We start from the raw sequence: 15,095 nt of genomic DNA, 5'->3' as shown, positions 1-15,095 counted from the left end.
AAAGATGCCATTACAAAGTATAACAACATACCCTTAGCTCAAAGAACTATGTCCAGAGTTTGTAAGCTTTTAACAGAAGAAGTGATTATGCAAAGTAGACTCAAAACTACAGCACCTGGTTACAAACCTACAATGAGTTGCAGCTACCAACAAAGGGGCTACACTCCAAGATATCCATGGCACAATCAGCCTAGAAGAACAGATTTTCAATGCTCTCAATCTGGCGATTCTCAACGCTCCCAATATCCTGCTCAGCCCAGAGGAACAGATCCTAGGGGTTCCAGAAGCAGAAGCTCCAGCAACTACAGATCATCTCAATGAGGTTCTAGAGGTGACCCACATGCTTACATCAATTCTTTGGTCCTGAACAATGTTCCACAAAAAAGTCCACAGTATGACATTTGACATTTATGGACATTAGACAGCGGAGCAGCTTTTCACATCATCTACCAAAGAGAACTTTTCACAGAATTTCATAAGACTGATATTAAAGAATTACATGCAATGTCAAATCACTTATGCAAAGTTGAAGGAGAAGGAACTGTCTACATAAAAGAATTAGACCAAATGATTCCACGTGTTCTATACGTTCCACAAGCTACAAGCAACTTACTCAGCACATATCGCCTAAATGAAGACTTAGGTTCTGAAGTGATTTTTAAACTAAATGAAGGCTACATTGTCAAGAACGGAAAATTCATTGCTACTGCTTTTCCAATTAGAGGTGTTTACTACTTAAAACCAAATCCTCATGTAAAAGTTTATGTACGTATAAAAGTTCCAAAGGGCGAAAGCACAGGTCCAGAGAGAAAACCTGTTGCCACTATAGAAACAAAGGCTCCTAAAGCCAATGAGGTCCAAGAGGTTCCGCATGATGTTGCAAATGTTAAATCTGTATTAACAAACAAATCTTTTCATTCCAGGTGTGTTCACCGATGGCACCGTCGTTTGGGCCATGCATCTTATCCAGTCTTATCCAAGATGCCTGAATTTGTAAATGGTTTTAAGGTTGATAGTAATTGCAAAATTCATTTAGACTGTTCTGTTTGCAACTCATCTAAATCTAAAGCTGCACCTATTGCTAAGCATGCCACACGTTTGCTTTACGCAAAGAAGCCTGATATTCAAAACCTCCACATTTTTGGCTCATACGCCATGGTTAACATTCCGCTGGTCCAAAGAAAGAAAGGAGGTCCAGTAGCAGAAAGACTGAGATTTATAGGTTTTGATGAAAGTTCTAAGTACTACAAATTTGCTGACACTAATCACAGAGCTATTTCCAATTCAGCTAAAGTTGAGGAAGATACAAATTGGTCCAGAATACACAGTAATGATACTTCAGTTTATTTTCCTAAGGATGATGTTCAAGGTACAGCACAACCTGATCCACAGGCAGCTGTTCCAGATGTTGTTTCTACAAAAGATGATACACAGTCTTCAATAGTCGCAGATGATGTTCCTAGCAATGCAATTGGAGACGGTGATGATCAAAATGAAGGATGGACCACAGTTCCAAGATGTTCGGAGAGAACCACAAAAGGAATTCCTCCAAAGAGATACCAACAGCAAGTATTACACAAACCTTTTCCTTTTCTTTGTAACAATGTTACACTTCCTCCTGAGAAACTTTCTCAAATAAAACATTTACCTGAATCTGAACAAGAAAAATGGTATGAGGCTATGGAAAACGAACTGGACAGAGCGCACCCGGGTTCCAGGATCGAGAAGGGGATGTCTGGTACCTGCAAAAACGTCTTTACAGATTGAAACTGTCCGACCTCATGTGGCACCGTTGTCTCATTGACACACTAAATTCAATGGGCTTTATTAAGTCCGACTCTGATGAATGCGTGTTTACAAAAGGGCAAGGTAACGTTTATGAAATTATACTTGTTTATGTTGATGACATTGTTTACATTGGTCCTAACAAACGTATGAGTGAAGTTTTTGCAAAAGGTTTAGAACGACATTTCACATTGAAGAGCTTAGGGCACATACATGATTATCTAGTTCAGATTGAAAAAACTGAGAAGGGGTTTTGCCTCTCACAAGAAAACAAGATTGATCAACTTTTGCACAATTGCAACATGACTGACATCCATGTCGATCTCCTATGCAAACTGATTTTTACAGGTTGACACAACAAGATAGTCAATTTGAAGACCAAACACTTTATCGGTCAGTCATTGGGTCACTGTTATACATTAGCAGTTGGACAAGTCCCAACATTTCACTTAGTGTGAATCTTTTGTCAAAATACGTTGGCAAAGCAACTACATTTCACTGGACAAGCATAAAGAGACTGCTGAGATACATGAAGCACACGAAGAACCTGAAGTTGTTCCTAGAGCTGAAACACGACACGTTTCCTGAGTTAATTTGTTATGCAGATGCTGATTGGGCAGGTGATGAAGAAACATGAAAAAGTACTTCTGGTTATATAATGTTTTTGAATAGTTGTCCAATTTATTGGAAAGTTAGAAAGCAGAATTTTATTTCATGTTCTTCCACTGAAGCTGAATATGCTTGTGTTTCTGATTGTTGTAATGCATTAACCTGTGTTTCTGCTCTCGCTGATAGTATTTGGGGCGATCCCATGAAACCAATTGTTATTATGGAGAACAATGTTTCAGTTACGTTCATATCTGAAACTGAATATGTTGGATCGTGTTCACGGCACATCGACATAAGATATAAGAATGCAAGAGAATACGTAAAACAAGGATTCATGAAATTACTTTATGTGCCCACAACTGAACAGATTGCTGATGTGCTGAATAAACCACTGCCAGCTGACCAACACGAATACCTAGCCAAGAAAATGTGCCTTATGTGAACCAATGTCACTGATGACTGCCAAAGAAGGGGTGTCACGCTGAATATTGACAGCCCCAGAGACATTCAGAGACATTCAGTAATTAAATAGTTAACTGTGTGTGTTTTATTAGATCCTCCTACTCTGATGTAAAATCCTGACATGTCATTATACCTCACATCCGTCTTTATCCTTTTCTCCATATTTGCTAGTCTTAGCAGCCATCATGTGAAGATGTATTTTTCATTTGTCCCTTGTGACATATTTAATTTTCTACTTTAATAATAAAAAAGAAACCTTGCTTTGAAAACAAATGTCGGTGCTCTCAATCCATCACCTCCAGGATGATTTAAGGTTCAAACGGACTTTAATTACGCTCATCCTGACAGTCTTGCCTTGATGGCAATGAACACAAGAGGTCACATAGGAGTGGACTTCATGCTGAAGTCTAGGCCACCAAAAAGTTTGAGAAACTAGATGAAGGGTCTTGAAAATACCAAAATGTCCTGCTGCAGGACTATCATGGCACTGGTTCAAGATCAGCCCACAGAGCATTCCCGCTGGAACATGCAATTTATCTTGGAAGTGGAGCAGGCTGTCGAAAAAAGTCCAAGGAGACTCAGGGCCAAGTTCTTGTTTCCATTGCTCCATAAATTCATCCCACCGCTACACTTCCTGAATCTGTCCTAATAGATCGACCGGATCTTGCACGTCTGTGATCGAATCAAAAGGCAGAATGGTCGAAATCCACAGCGGATCCTTGACGTCAGAGTATTCAGGTTTGCGGGACAGGCATCCGCTCACAGGTTATGCCAACTTGGGGTGTAGGTGACTTTAAGATTGAATTCGGCAAAGAAGAAGGACCAACATATCTGATGCTGATTCAGTTTTCTCATGGTTTGGAGGAACTCCAAGTTTTTGTAGTCAGTTCGAACTTCCACTTGATGTTGAGCTCCTTCAAGGTAATGTCTCCAAGTCTCAAAGGTGGTCTGGATGGCCAACAATTCCTTCTCCCAAATAGTGTAGTTGCACTTGGATGGTCTAGGTTTTTTGGAATAATAAGCACACAAGAACAGAGGCCTGCCATCCTCACGCATTTGGAGAAGCACGGCTCTGACGGCAATGTCTGATGCATCAACCTCCACCACAAAGGGACGATGCGGGTCTGGATATTTGAAGATGGGTTCTTTTATGAAGGCATTTTTTAGGGTCAGGAACGCATGCTGCTCAGGAGTGCCCTACTGGAACATGACTTTCTTTTGCAGGAGCTGAGTGAGGGGCGTGGTCAGAGTGGCAAACCCCAGGATGAGTCCACGGAGTGGGGCGGCATACAAGTCCAATTAATAAATAATAAATAAATGAATGTCCGGTAATAGTTCACAAACTCCAAGAGTCTTTGGATGTTTTTCATCTGATGTGGAGGTTGCCACAGTTTCAAGGCCTCACCCTTGCCAGGATCCATCACAATTCCTTCTGGGGAAATACGATGTCCCAAGAACTCAATGATGGTTTGATAAAATTGACACTTTTCCAACTTGACATAAAGGTGTTGTTCTCTCAGACGTTGCTGATGGCCACTTTGGAGATGCAGATGGCATGATTTTAAAACTGTCTTTGAGGCAGAAATACTCTGGAGCTCACATCTGGTCATACAGGAACATTGTTCATCACACTGAAGTCTCTTGAGACTGTCCCTTATAAACCCCCAAGGCATGGCAAAGTATCCCATGGAGCTACTAACACACATATCCATTTTCCTAAGATACTCTTACCTGCTCACACTCCTCTCACTCTGGTGTCAAACAGGAGCTCATCTTTTGATTCCTCATCAACATCCTCTGACTCACTCAAAACCAACTCTGCAGGTGCCACAGTCTCTGGTTGGTGTCCAGTCTAACTCCTCAACCTCATCACTCTCAGATTCAGATGTTAAGAACACTGGCCTAGGATACCAAGATTGACCCAACTCTGGATCCTCGAAATCCATGACCAGCTGAGCCAGACATGGACAGTCACAACAGTCATTAGGACAGAGAGTTTGGAACTACAAAACCCTTTTTTCTCTATCTCCCCTTCTCTCTGTGTGTGTGTGTCTCTCTCTCCCCCCTCTGTCTCTGTATATTTCTCCCCCTTTCCCTCTCTATCTCCCCCTATCTTTGTGTCTTTCCCCTTCTCACCTCTTTGTATCTCTGTGTCTCCATGTCTCTCTCTCCCTCTTTGTATATCTCTCAGTATCTTTCTTTCCCCTCCTCTCTCTCTCTCTCCCCCTCTATCTTTCTCCCTCTCATCCCCCTCTCTGTATCTCTGTCTCTCTCTCCAACTCTGTATCTCTCCCCCTCCTCCTCTCTATCTAACCCCTCTTCCAGCATACTAGACCCTCTTTTACAATATGACTTATAACAGTCATTCAATGACCGTTCAAAGTTACAACTGAAAAAAAGTGATTTATGCCTGTTTTTTGCACTTTGTTGCAGAATCCTCACATGATCAAAATTCAGATGCTTAGCTTAACTGTAGTGATTCACTTAACAACTATGGCAAGAAAAATCATAAAATGGGGAAAATTCAATTAACAACTGTCTCATTTAGTAACAAAAAATTTGGGATCAATTGTGGTCATAAGTCAAGGACTACCTGTATTAGTCCCGTGCCAGAGCCTCCAAATTTTCTGACGGTATATTTATCAAATGCAAAGCTATTCTAGGAAAATATACCTTGTTTCACTTCCCTGGATAAGCAATTTTCAAGGCCTATGAACAGTAAAAAAAGGCTAGCAGATCTTAAAGAAAGCAAAATGAAACATTGTTCTAAGCATTAATAACAGTTCTGAAATATATTATACCAGTATTATAAAATAAAATTCAAATATATTCTAACAGCCTCACTAGATCAGATGACTAGCAGGTATGACATGGGAATATATTATAACTATTTATGAAGAAAAAACTAATCACATGAATGAAAATGATAAAAGTTCAGGTTTTTAGATTTCTAAAAGTACAGAAACTATGAAATGTAATACACTCTTGATACATTAAGACAGCTTGGGTTTGTCAGGCACAAAATTGAATAAAAATCATCCTTGTTCTCATCTTTATGCAGAAGTAATAATTACTCTAATCAAGTGGCCTGCAATAATTTAGGTACACACAAAAAAAATTATAATGCAAATGCATTATGCAGATATTATTTTCAGCTTTCTGGTATTTGTATAACTAGGTATTTCATGGAATACAAACCATGCTGTCTTTCTTTCCTCCAGATTAAGTAACTGCTCGGCTTCTCTAGGCATTGTCATATGGGTGTGTAGAGGTAGAACTGAGGCATCTACTGAAGGAGGGGCTAAAAGGTCCAACAATTCATTGGCAACATTGAAAAACTTGCAGTCAAGAGAATTGGGGGCAGGACCCACAGGTGGGGATACCATCATACTTCGGCTCTTCTGCCACGCGGAGTAAATCACAGAATCCTCTATTGCACACTGATTGTATTTTCTTTGGCAGTGAATTTAGCTATTTTTAAAAAACAGCTGTTTGTCAGATTGCAAGAGCCTAAGAGTAAGCTGGGTACTTTGGAGCTTTGCACTTGAGGCCTAATTACTTTCCAGCCAGCCCCACCCATTGAATACCTAATTAAGCATGCATTGCTGTGGCCTAGAGCCCAATAGGGAAGTGCTGTGGGAGTGAAAGCTCACGGTTTCCCTCATTTTCATCGGAGCTCTCAACAACTACTAGAGCTTTAAGCTTGCAGTTTGCCTTTGCCTTTGCCTTCTGGGCAATCAGGGGTAAGAGGAGAGCATTTTCAGCTGTCAAAGGATCAGCTTCACTAACACCCACTCCCCAAAAGCTAGCAGCATGCACCTAAATTGCCCTCAGTCATCCGGCAAGTGCTTGTTTGTTTTTCTTTGGCCACACAATCACTAGCTGCAAGAGCCTTAATTGCCCTTAATCATCGGGCAGATGATTTAACTCCCAGCCTTTGTTACCTAATCTATAATATGCACTAAAGAGCATGTCTATAAATTCCTTCCTCTTTTGGTTGTATTTGTGTAAACCAGGGGTTGTCAAACTTAATTGGTGACCCATGCACAGTGCCAGAACCTTGACTTCTGCAGAAGAGCCATACTCAAGGGGCCAAAGAGCCGTGTGTTGCTCGCAAGCTGCAGTTTGCCAACCCCTGGCTTAGAGTTACATCGCCTTCGATGGGATCTAAATGTAGTTCATAAAATCATCTGCCACAATGTCCTACCTGTCAATGAATATTTCAGCTTCAACCACAACAATACACAAGCACACAACAGATTCAAAATCAATGTAAACAGTTCGAAATTCAACTGCAGAAAGTATGACTTCAGTAACAGAATGATCAATGGTTTCTCCTCCAAACCCCAAACTTCTAACCTTAGACTGTTTACAGTCGACCTCACCCCATTCCTAAGAGGTCTGTAAGGGGCATGCATATGCATACCATTGTGCCTACTGTCCCTGTCTTACTGTCCAATTGTCCAAATTTACCTGTACTAACTTCACTTTTGTTTATGTTTATGTTTATACCAATACTTTGTACAATCAATCAATCAATCAATCAATCAATCAATCAATCAATCAATAAATAAATAAATAAATAAAGGTAGGACTAAAACTTCACAGTCTCCTGGTTTGTAGCCTCATTCCCCAAATACAATACCAAACTGATTCTCTACTATACTATAGTAAGGTCATATGCATTCCAGTTAATATGTTAAACATGTTTTAGATTTAAGGCATTTTAATATTCTTCCCATTTATTTATTAGACTTGGTGCCACCTAACTTCAGAATGACTTCAAGTAGCTCACAATGTAACAAACAAACTTAAAAAATGTAAGATATTGCAGATAACAAACTAAAAAAAAAGAACAATTTGACTGACAACAGTAACAACATGCACAACCAATATGAGTCCCAGCGACCGGTTAGGTCCCATAGAGTTGGCCTTCTCCCGGTTCCATCAACCAGACAATGCCGCTTCGGGAGCCTAGGGAGGAGCCTTCTCTGGGGGGGTCCAGCTCTCTGGAGTCAGCTCCACCCAGAGATTCGCACTGCCCCCATCCTCTTCACTTTCCGCAAGAGTTTTAAGACTCACCTGTGTCGCCAGGCTTGGGATGATTAGACTCTAGCTCCCTGACCAATGAATGTCACGTATGGTTGCTGTTTGAGTGAGTATGACTGATTTTTAATAATATTGGGGATTTTAGATTATATTAGAGTATATTTAGTTTTAAATTAATTGGATTTAGGCTACTATATTGTATTGTTTTCTTTTATTTATTGTAAGCCACCCTGAGTCCTCAGAGAGGGGCAGTAAGCAAGCAAGCAAGCAAGCAAGCAAGCAAGCAAGCAAGCAAGCAAGCAAGCAAGCAAGCAAGCAAGCAAGCAAGCAAGCAAGCAAGCAAGCAAGCTAGTAAGTTAGTTAGTTAATTAGTTTATATTTATCTATATCATGGCTCCCTGTACTTTTAGTATTTTTTTTTATAAAATCAGTTATTTAATTTGCTTGATAGTGACTGTAATGAGGATCATCTAATAATGATTAGTGCTAAAAGTAACAAAGAATACTGACCCAACCAATAATTTAAAAAATACCGTATGTTTGCATATTTATATGAAATAATTTCAAATGTCAAGTAATTGGCATAATTTTAAATATCCACATATAATATTTTTCTAAGTTAATGCGAAAAGGTTTAAATTAGTTGAAATTCATTACTTGCTACAGTTATTGTTTTTGTTATCAATTGCATAGACTCACCACGGAGTCGCCCTTCTCCAGGTCCCATCAACTAGACAATGTCATTTGGTGGGGTCTGGGGAAAGAGCCCTGTGGAATCAGCTCCGCCCAGAGATTTGTACCACCCCCACCCTCCTTGCCTTCTGCACGAGTCTGAAGACTCACTTGTGCCGACAGGCCTGAAGATAGTAGACATCAGCTTCTGCTGATGAATGAATGTATATTTTTTTGATAGAATGAGAGTAACTGTTTTTTAAAATTAAATTGGGGTTTTAGATTGTAAGTTTTTAGTGCAAATTGGATTTAGGATATTTGCATTGTTTTCTATATGTTGTAAGCCACCCCAAGTCCCCGGAGAAGGGCGGCATATAAATCCAAATACCATATTTTTCAGTGTATAAGATGCACCAGTGTATAGATTTTAGAGGAGGCAACCAACAAAAAAAGTATTCTGAACTAAATGGTGTAATATTAAATAGTAATAGTAATAGTAACCTCTCCAGCCACAAGGAGGTGGGTTTGGGGCTCCCGGTGTTTTCTGTGGGAAATGTCTCCCTTCCTTCCCTCCCTCCCTCCTTCCTTTCTCTCCACTTCTCTCTTTGCCTCCCTCTGTCTTTCCCATTTCTTTCTCTCCATTTCTCTCTCTCTTTTCCCTCTCTCTCATTCTCTCCTTCCATGTCTCTCTCATTTCTGGGTACCTCTCCCTCTCTCTCCCCCTTTTCTCTCATTTGTTTCTCATTTCTCTCTTTTTCTCCCTTTTTCTCTCTCATTCCTTCCCCCTCTCATTTTCCCTCTCTTTTTCCATCCCTGTCTCCTCCCCCCTTGTGTGTGTGTGTGTGGGGGGGGGGGGATACACTCTTGAACTATTTCCCGAAAGAGGTGAGTGTTGGGGGTTTTTTTCTTTCTTCTTCTTTGGGTGCTTTTTACCATATGCTTTAAAACCCGGCTGTTCTGTTAAAAAAACCCTCCCTAATGTTATGTCCCCGGGTCTATTTGACCTGGACCACAAATTGATCATTTTAGGTACTTATATTTGGTCTTTTTGAAAGCTTTTTTCACTTGGAAACAAGTTTGAACATTTCTGAACATAATGATATGAAAATTGAACTGAAAAAATTGATGCTTATTGGTTTATTTTGCTGATGAAATGTGCAACCTGTTTTTGTGAAATATTTTTTTAATTTATGGATAGGTTTACTTGCAAAATGTGTTTTATTTTACTAAAGTTGGTATGGGATTGGTAGCTTGAACATTTCTGAACATAATGATATGAAAATTGAACTGGAAAAATTGATGCATATTTGTTTATTTTGCACATAAAAGTCTTCCCCCCGTGTTCAATTATTTCAATTTATATAAAAATTATGCTATTAATTTCAAACTTACATACTTGTTTTTAGTAAAATGCATTTCTTTCATAAAAGTAGTTGTCTGGCTACAATGTGCTTGCTTTTCAAAAGGATATTCCAAATATTTCTAGCCAAATATATATAAAAAGTGAAAATAATGGCACACAGCAAGGCCGAGGGGTGGTGGTGGCCCTTTTGTGGCCAAAATAAACAAATAAGAATCATTTTTTCCAGTTCATTTCAGGATTGTTCAATTTAGTATATCAAAACTTTTGGGGGGAAATTCCTTAGAGATTTGTAGCCTAAAAAAATATAAATTGACACGAAATTCAGAAAAAATGGGGGGAGGGGCTTTTTGATCAAAATAAAAATATAAGTCTCAATTATTTCAGTTCAATTTTCATATCATTACGTTCATAAATGTTCAATCTAGTTTCCCAGTGGAAAAGGTTTTCAAAAAGACCTAATTCAAGTACCTAAAAAATTCTTTTTGGTCCGATCATATACGACCAGAAACAGACTCGACGTGATTTCCTTTCTTTCAGTTCATTCATATTTTTCTTATATTCAGAAATGTTCAAACTACCAATCCCACACCAACTTTAGTAAAATTGAACACATTTTGCAAGCTAAACTATCTATAAATTTAAAAAATGTTCACAAATAAAGGGGGGGGTCTGCCTTTTATAATCAAAATAAAGCAATATGCATAATTTTTTTCAGTTCAATTTTCATATCATTGTGTGCAGAAATGTTCAGACTACTTTCCAAGTGAAAAAAGTTTTTAAATTGACCAAACATAAGCACTTCAAATGAAGAGTTTTCGGTCCGGGTCAGGGTGACCTGGGAACAGTACAAGTGTGACTTTTTTCCCAGCAAGAAAGAAACCCCCCACCCCACCCCACCCAAAAAATTCTCATAGAGAGAACCCCTGAAATGATGAAAAGTCATGAAATTTCAAGTTTCAGATATGCAGGAAAATTTTTTTACAGGGTCTCAAACTTTGATTTCGGGTCTCACAGACCCAAACAGAACAGCAGGGTTTTAAATTAAGAGTCACTTCTCTCTCTCTTTTGTTTCTCTTTCCTCTCATTCTCCGCCTCCATAATTTTCTCATTTCTCTCTTTTTCTCCCCTTTTTTCTCTAATTTCTCTCTCACTCTCTCCCTTTCATTTCTGTTTTTCTCTTCCCTCTCCCTGTTTTTCTTTATCTCCTCTTCTCTCTCTCATTTGTTTGTTATTTCCATCATTTTCGCATTCTCCCCTCCTCTTTTTCCCTCTCGTCTCTCTTCCTCCATCTCTGGCTTACTGTGGACCAGCCAGCAGCCTACCCCACTTCTTCTGAGTTATCCTCCGGTTTCACACAGAACTTCCTGGTTTTACAGCCAGCCGAGCCAGCTGAGTAGGATCGACTCCTCTCCTGCGCTTGGGGTTTCGCCTTCACGTTTTGGGGATGGGGAAGAAGCTGCTGAGCTGGGGGCTGGCTTGGAAAGGGAGTCCAAGGCACAGGACAAACACTTGGGGTTGGGGCCAGGGATCCTGGGGGCCGGGTGTCCCCTTGGCACATCTTGGAAGTCCTGCGGGGGCGGAGCCCAGCCAGAGAGAGATTTCACAGAAGCAAAAGACAGAAGTCTTTTGCTTCTGTGAAATCTCTCTCTGGCCAGGCTCTGCCCCCACAGAACTCCCAAGATGCACCGAGGGGACGCCCTGCCGGCTTCTTGGAAACAGCAAAGTGTCATATTCTAGGCAGCTGCACAGGGCCTCTGGATGGCAGGAACTAGGTTAGCCGGTCCCGGCTGAGATGGTGGCGGCGGCGGCAGCGGTGGGGCTTTGGGGCGTGAACATGACATTCCTGGTGCTGATGCTCTTTGAAGGGAAGCCGCCAGAGCTGCCTCAGCAGTTGTCTCTACCACTACCAGCTAACTTAGCAATGCGCCCCCCCTTGTACCTGCCACCTGTAATGTGATGCTTTGTTGCTGGGTCCGGAGCGGAGCTTCCAGGAGCCCCTGGCAGGGATTCCCCACATGCAGCTGTGGGGAACTGGGCAGGGCACATCCAGCCAGTGGAGGAGGCCCTCAGCGTGGCCCTCGGCTCCATCAGGCCCCACTCCAATCTCCCACCTTTGGCAGCATCCGTAGGGCTGAAGCACCGGCCTCCTGCCAAGGGCTGCCAGGTGATCTTGGCAACATTCAGTGTATAAGATGCACCCACTTTTTGACACACTTTTTTTGAAGTAAAAAGGTGCGTCTTATACACCGAAAAATACAGTTGTAATAATAATGATAACCATAACCATAACAATAATTTGAAATTATATACACAAAATAAATAATCACACCTAATGAAGTCAAAATTTGAATTGTAAATTACCTTAAATAATCCTGGGGAATTATACAGATATCTGCTCCTGTTTTAACATTGAGAGGAACAGGAGTCAAAATCAAAAGCTGAGGTTCAAAGTTAATTTTATTTGATTTCACAATTCCAGATAAGCTGATTGTTCTGTAAACAAGTAGCTCCTCATTCAAAAATACAGGCAATTGAGCTACATATATTCCAGGCCAATCTAAAGAAAAAAAATATGTACATGTCTTTATTGAATAGGTCATATCGATGTTATAAAACATTATTTCCAAATGAAAGCATGAGAACATAATATAGGATTGGAATTTCTGATCAGTATTAACTTTTTTCTACAAAAAGTATTTTTCAAGGTTAATTGTTAATTACTATGAATGTGTTAATAATAAAATCCATCAAACTATTAAATCCAATATCCAAGCTTAATTTTGATCTTCGAAGTAACCTCCTATATTTCACAACAAACACAGCTTTTATTATAGCAATAGCACTTTTATATGTCATGAAGAATGGTTCCTCTAATTATAGGATTGATTGAAATGCATTGATTTTCACACAAAAAACCTAAATTAGAAGCAACTAACATTTTATTTGGTCAGTAGCACATAAATAATATTTCTAATTTAAAAATTCTTTCCCTTTCTTCTTCACTAAATCAGATTATTAAGCCAGTTATCAAACATCTATACAATTGGAGAGGGACAGAGTCAATGGCTGCGACAGCACAGAGTTCCTCTTCTTCCATGGGGGATCTCCGAATCCTCGTCACCTGGGGGTCCTGGTTCCTATGTAAGCTGGCCAGATCCTCCCTGGAGGTGAAGAGGGGGTCACTGTCAGGGGTCTGGTTTAGGGGCAGCATACCCCCCCAGACGAACCAGCTTGATCTCCACTGGCACCGGTGTGAAATTAGCCAGGTTGCCATGCCTGAGCCGACCTAAGCTGTGGTGCCGACACCACAACACAAGGATTGAAGCAGTGAGGGAACACCTGGGAAGAGAACCTTAACAACTGTGCTGGAGAGATGAAGTCCGAACTTCAAGTTGTGCTAGTGAGTGAAGTGGCCAAATAGAGATTTGAGACTGTTTTAGTTTATTTTGGAATTGGAATAAATATTTGCCAGAAATGGAAGGAAGCAGCTGTATCTTCAGTGAGACAGCAAAAGCTTCTGAAACAGCAACAGTCCAAAAGTGGATTTGCTGGCTGGAGGAGTCATTACAAGAGAAATTTTGGATTTATTTTCTGACAGATGCTGCCCTTGTTTTGGGAACATCTTATCTACTATAGTGAATATTCAAAGAACCTTCTTTGTTTACTTGTGAGTGGGAAAAGGTGTATATCAGTTGTTACTGTTGGACAATGGAAAAAACCTAAGAACTGTCTGAGTGAAGCGAGTAGACTGAATATTATGAGAGAACATCTAATTATGCTATGTATACACAAGTGACAGAATGGAGAGATGTGGTAAAGAAAGAATAATAGAGGAAAGAAAATTTGGACAACGATGAAACTATAAAAGAATAATTGATTTGATAAATGAATGAATTTATGATCATGTCTATTTGAAATTATAATATCTTATTATGCAATTGGGAAATACAATGGAAGGAAGGGTACAAGAAAAAGAAATACACAGGGTGAATATGACTAACATTTAAAAACCTACACATTGAACAGGATAATTATTTTTTGAGATGAATTTATGTTTGATGTAACCTTGATTTATATTACTATACTTTATTCTTATATTATATTGCATGAATTGATGGGAAGAACGGAAGGGGAAAGAAGGAGGACAATGATTTAAATACTATTCCTGGGAATTATACAATATTGATTGTGATAATTAAAGATAAAAATTTATAAAGATTTAATAAATTATCAAAATAAAGATTTAGAAATTAGATTTAGATTATCAAAATAAAAATTTAGAAAAAGACCATAAATAATCAATTCATTAATGATGATGAAATAATGAGATATAGGAATTATGGAATAAATGGCATAAGAAAAGACACACTGAAAAATATAAATAGATTTGGGAAGATGATTACACTGGGTTTACAGTGAAAGAATATGAATAGATTAGGGGAGATGATTAAACTGGGTTTGCAGTGAAAAAATATAAACATGATTAGGGAATATGTTTACACTGGGTATACAATGCATAGGGTAGGGAAGATTATTACACTGGGTTTGCAGTGAGAATTATACTGAATTAAAGTGAAGTACAAATAGAGTAAGATATTACAATTACACTGGGTATGCAGTGAAAGTACAATTAGAGTAGGCTAACATAATGAAACACTGAGAATAGCATGAGCCGAAGTGGTGCAGTGGATAGAGTGCAGTACTGCAGGCCACTAAAGTTGACTGCTAGATCTTCAGGTCAGCAGTTCAAATCTCACCACCAGTTCAAGGTTAACTCAGCCTTCCATCCTTCTTAGATGGGTAACATGAGGCCCGGATTGTGGGGGCAATATGCTGAATCTGTTAAAAAAGTGCTATTGCTAACATGTTGTAAGTCACCCTGAGTCTAAGGAGAAGGGCGTCATTAAAAAAAATTGAATAAATAAATAGATGGATGGATGGATGGATGGATGGATGGATGGATGGATGGATAGATAGATAGATAGATAGATAGATAGATAGATAGATAGATAGATAGATAAAATGGTAGGTGAGAATACTTTGTTAAAGATTTTTGAATAAAAGAAATTGCTTAGATGGATTGATAGTTTAATATTATACTCTAATTGGGAAGTGAGTAATGTCCTATTAAATTTATTGTGTTGATATGTAATGA

General features: G+C 39.4%; 1 protein-coding gene across 1 annotated transcript in view; it reads right to left on the bottom strand.

Moving 5' to 3' along the window:
- CFAP47 (cilia and flagella associated protein 47) overlaps positions 1-15,095 on the bottom strand; it is a 1,022,460-nt gene that overhangs the window by 740,550 nt on the left and 266,815 nt on the right. Inside the window, exon 25 of the mRNA XM_070750589.1 lies at positions 12,302-12,497. Coding sequence (XP_070606690.1) covers positions 12,302-12,497 — 196 coding nt within the window. The remainder of the gene's footprint in view (positions 1-12,301; positions 12,498-15,095) is intronic.

The sequence above is a fragment of the Erythrolamprus reginae genome, chromosome 4 (assembly GCF_031021105.1).
Source record: "Erythrolamprus reginae isolate rEryReg1 chromosome 4, rEryReg1.hap1, whole genome shotgun sequence".
Classification (NCBI taxonomy): Eukaryota; Metazoa; Chordata; class Lepidosauria; order Squamata; family Dipsadidae; genus Erythrolamprus; species Erythrolamprus reginae.
The sequence above is the reverse complement of the archived record's forward strand: the minus strand, read 5'-3'. Positions and strand labels throughout refer to the sequence as shown.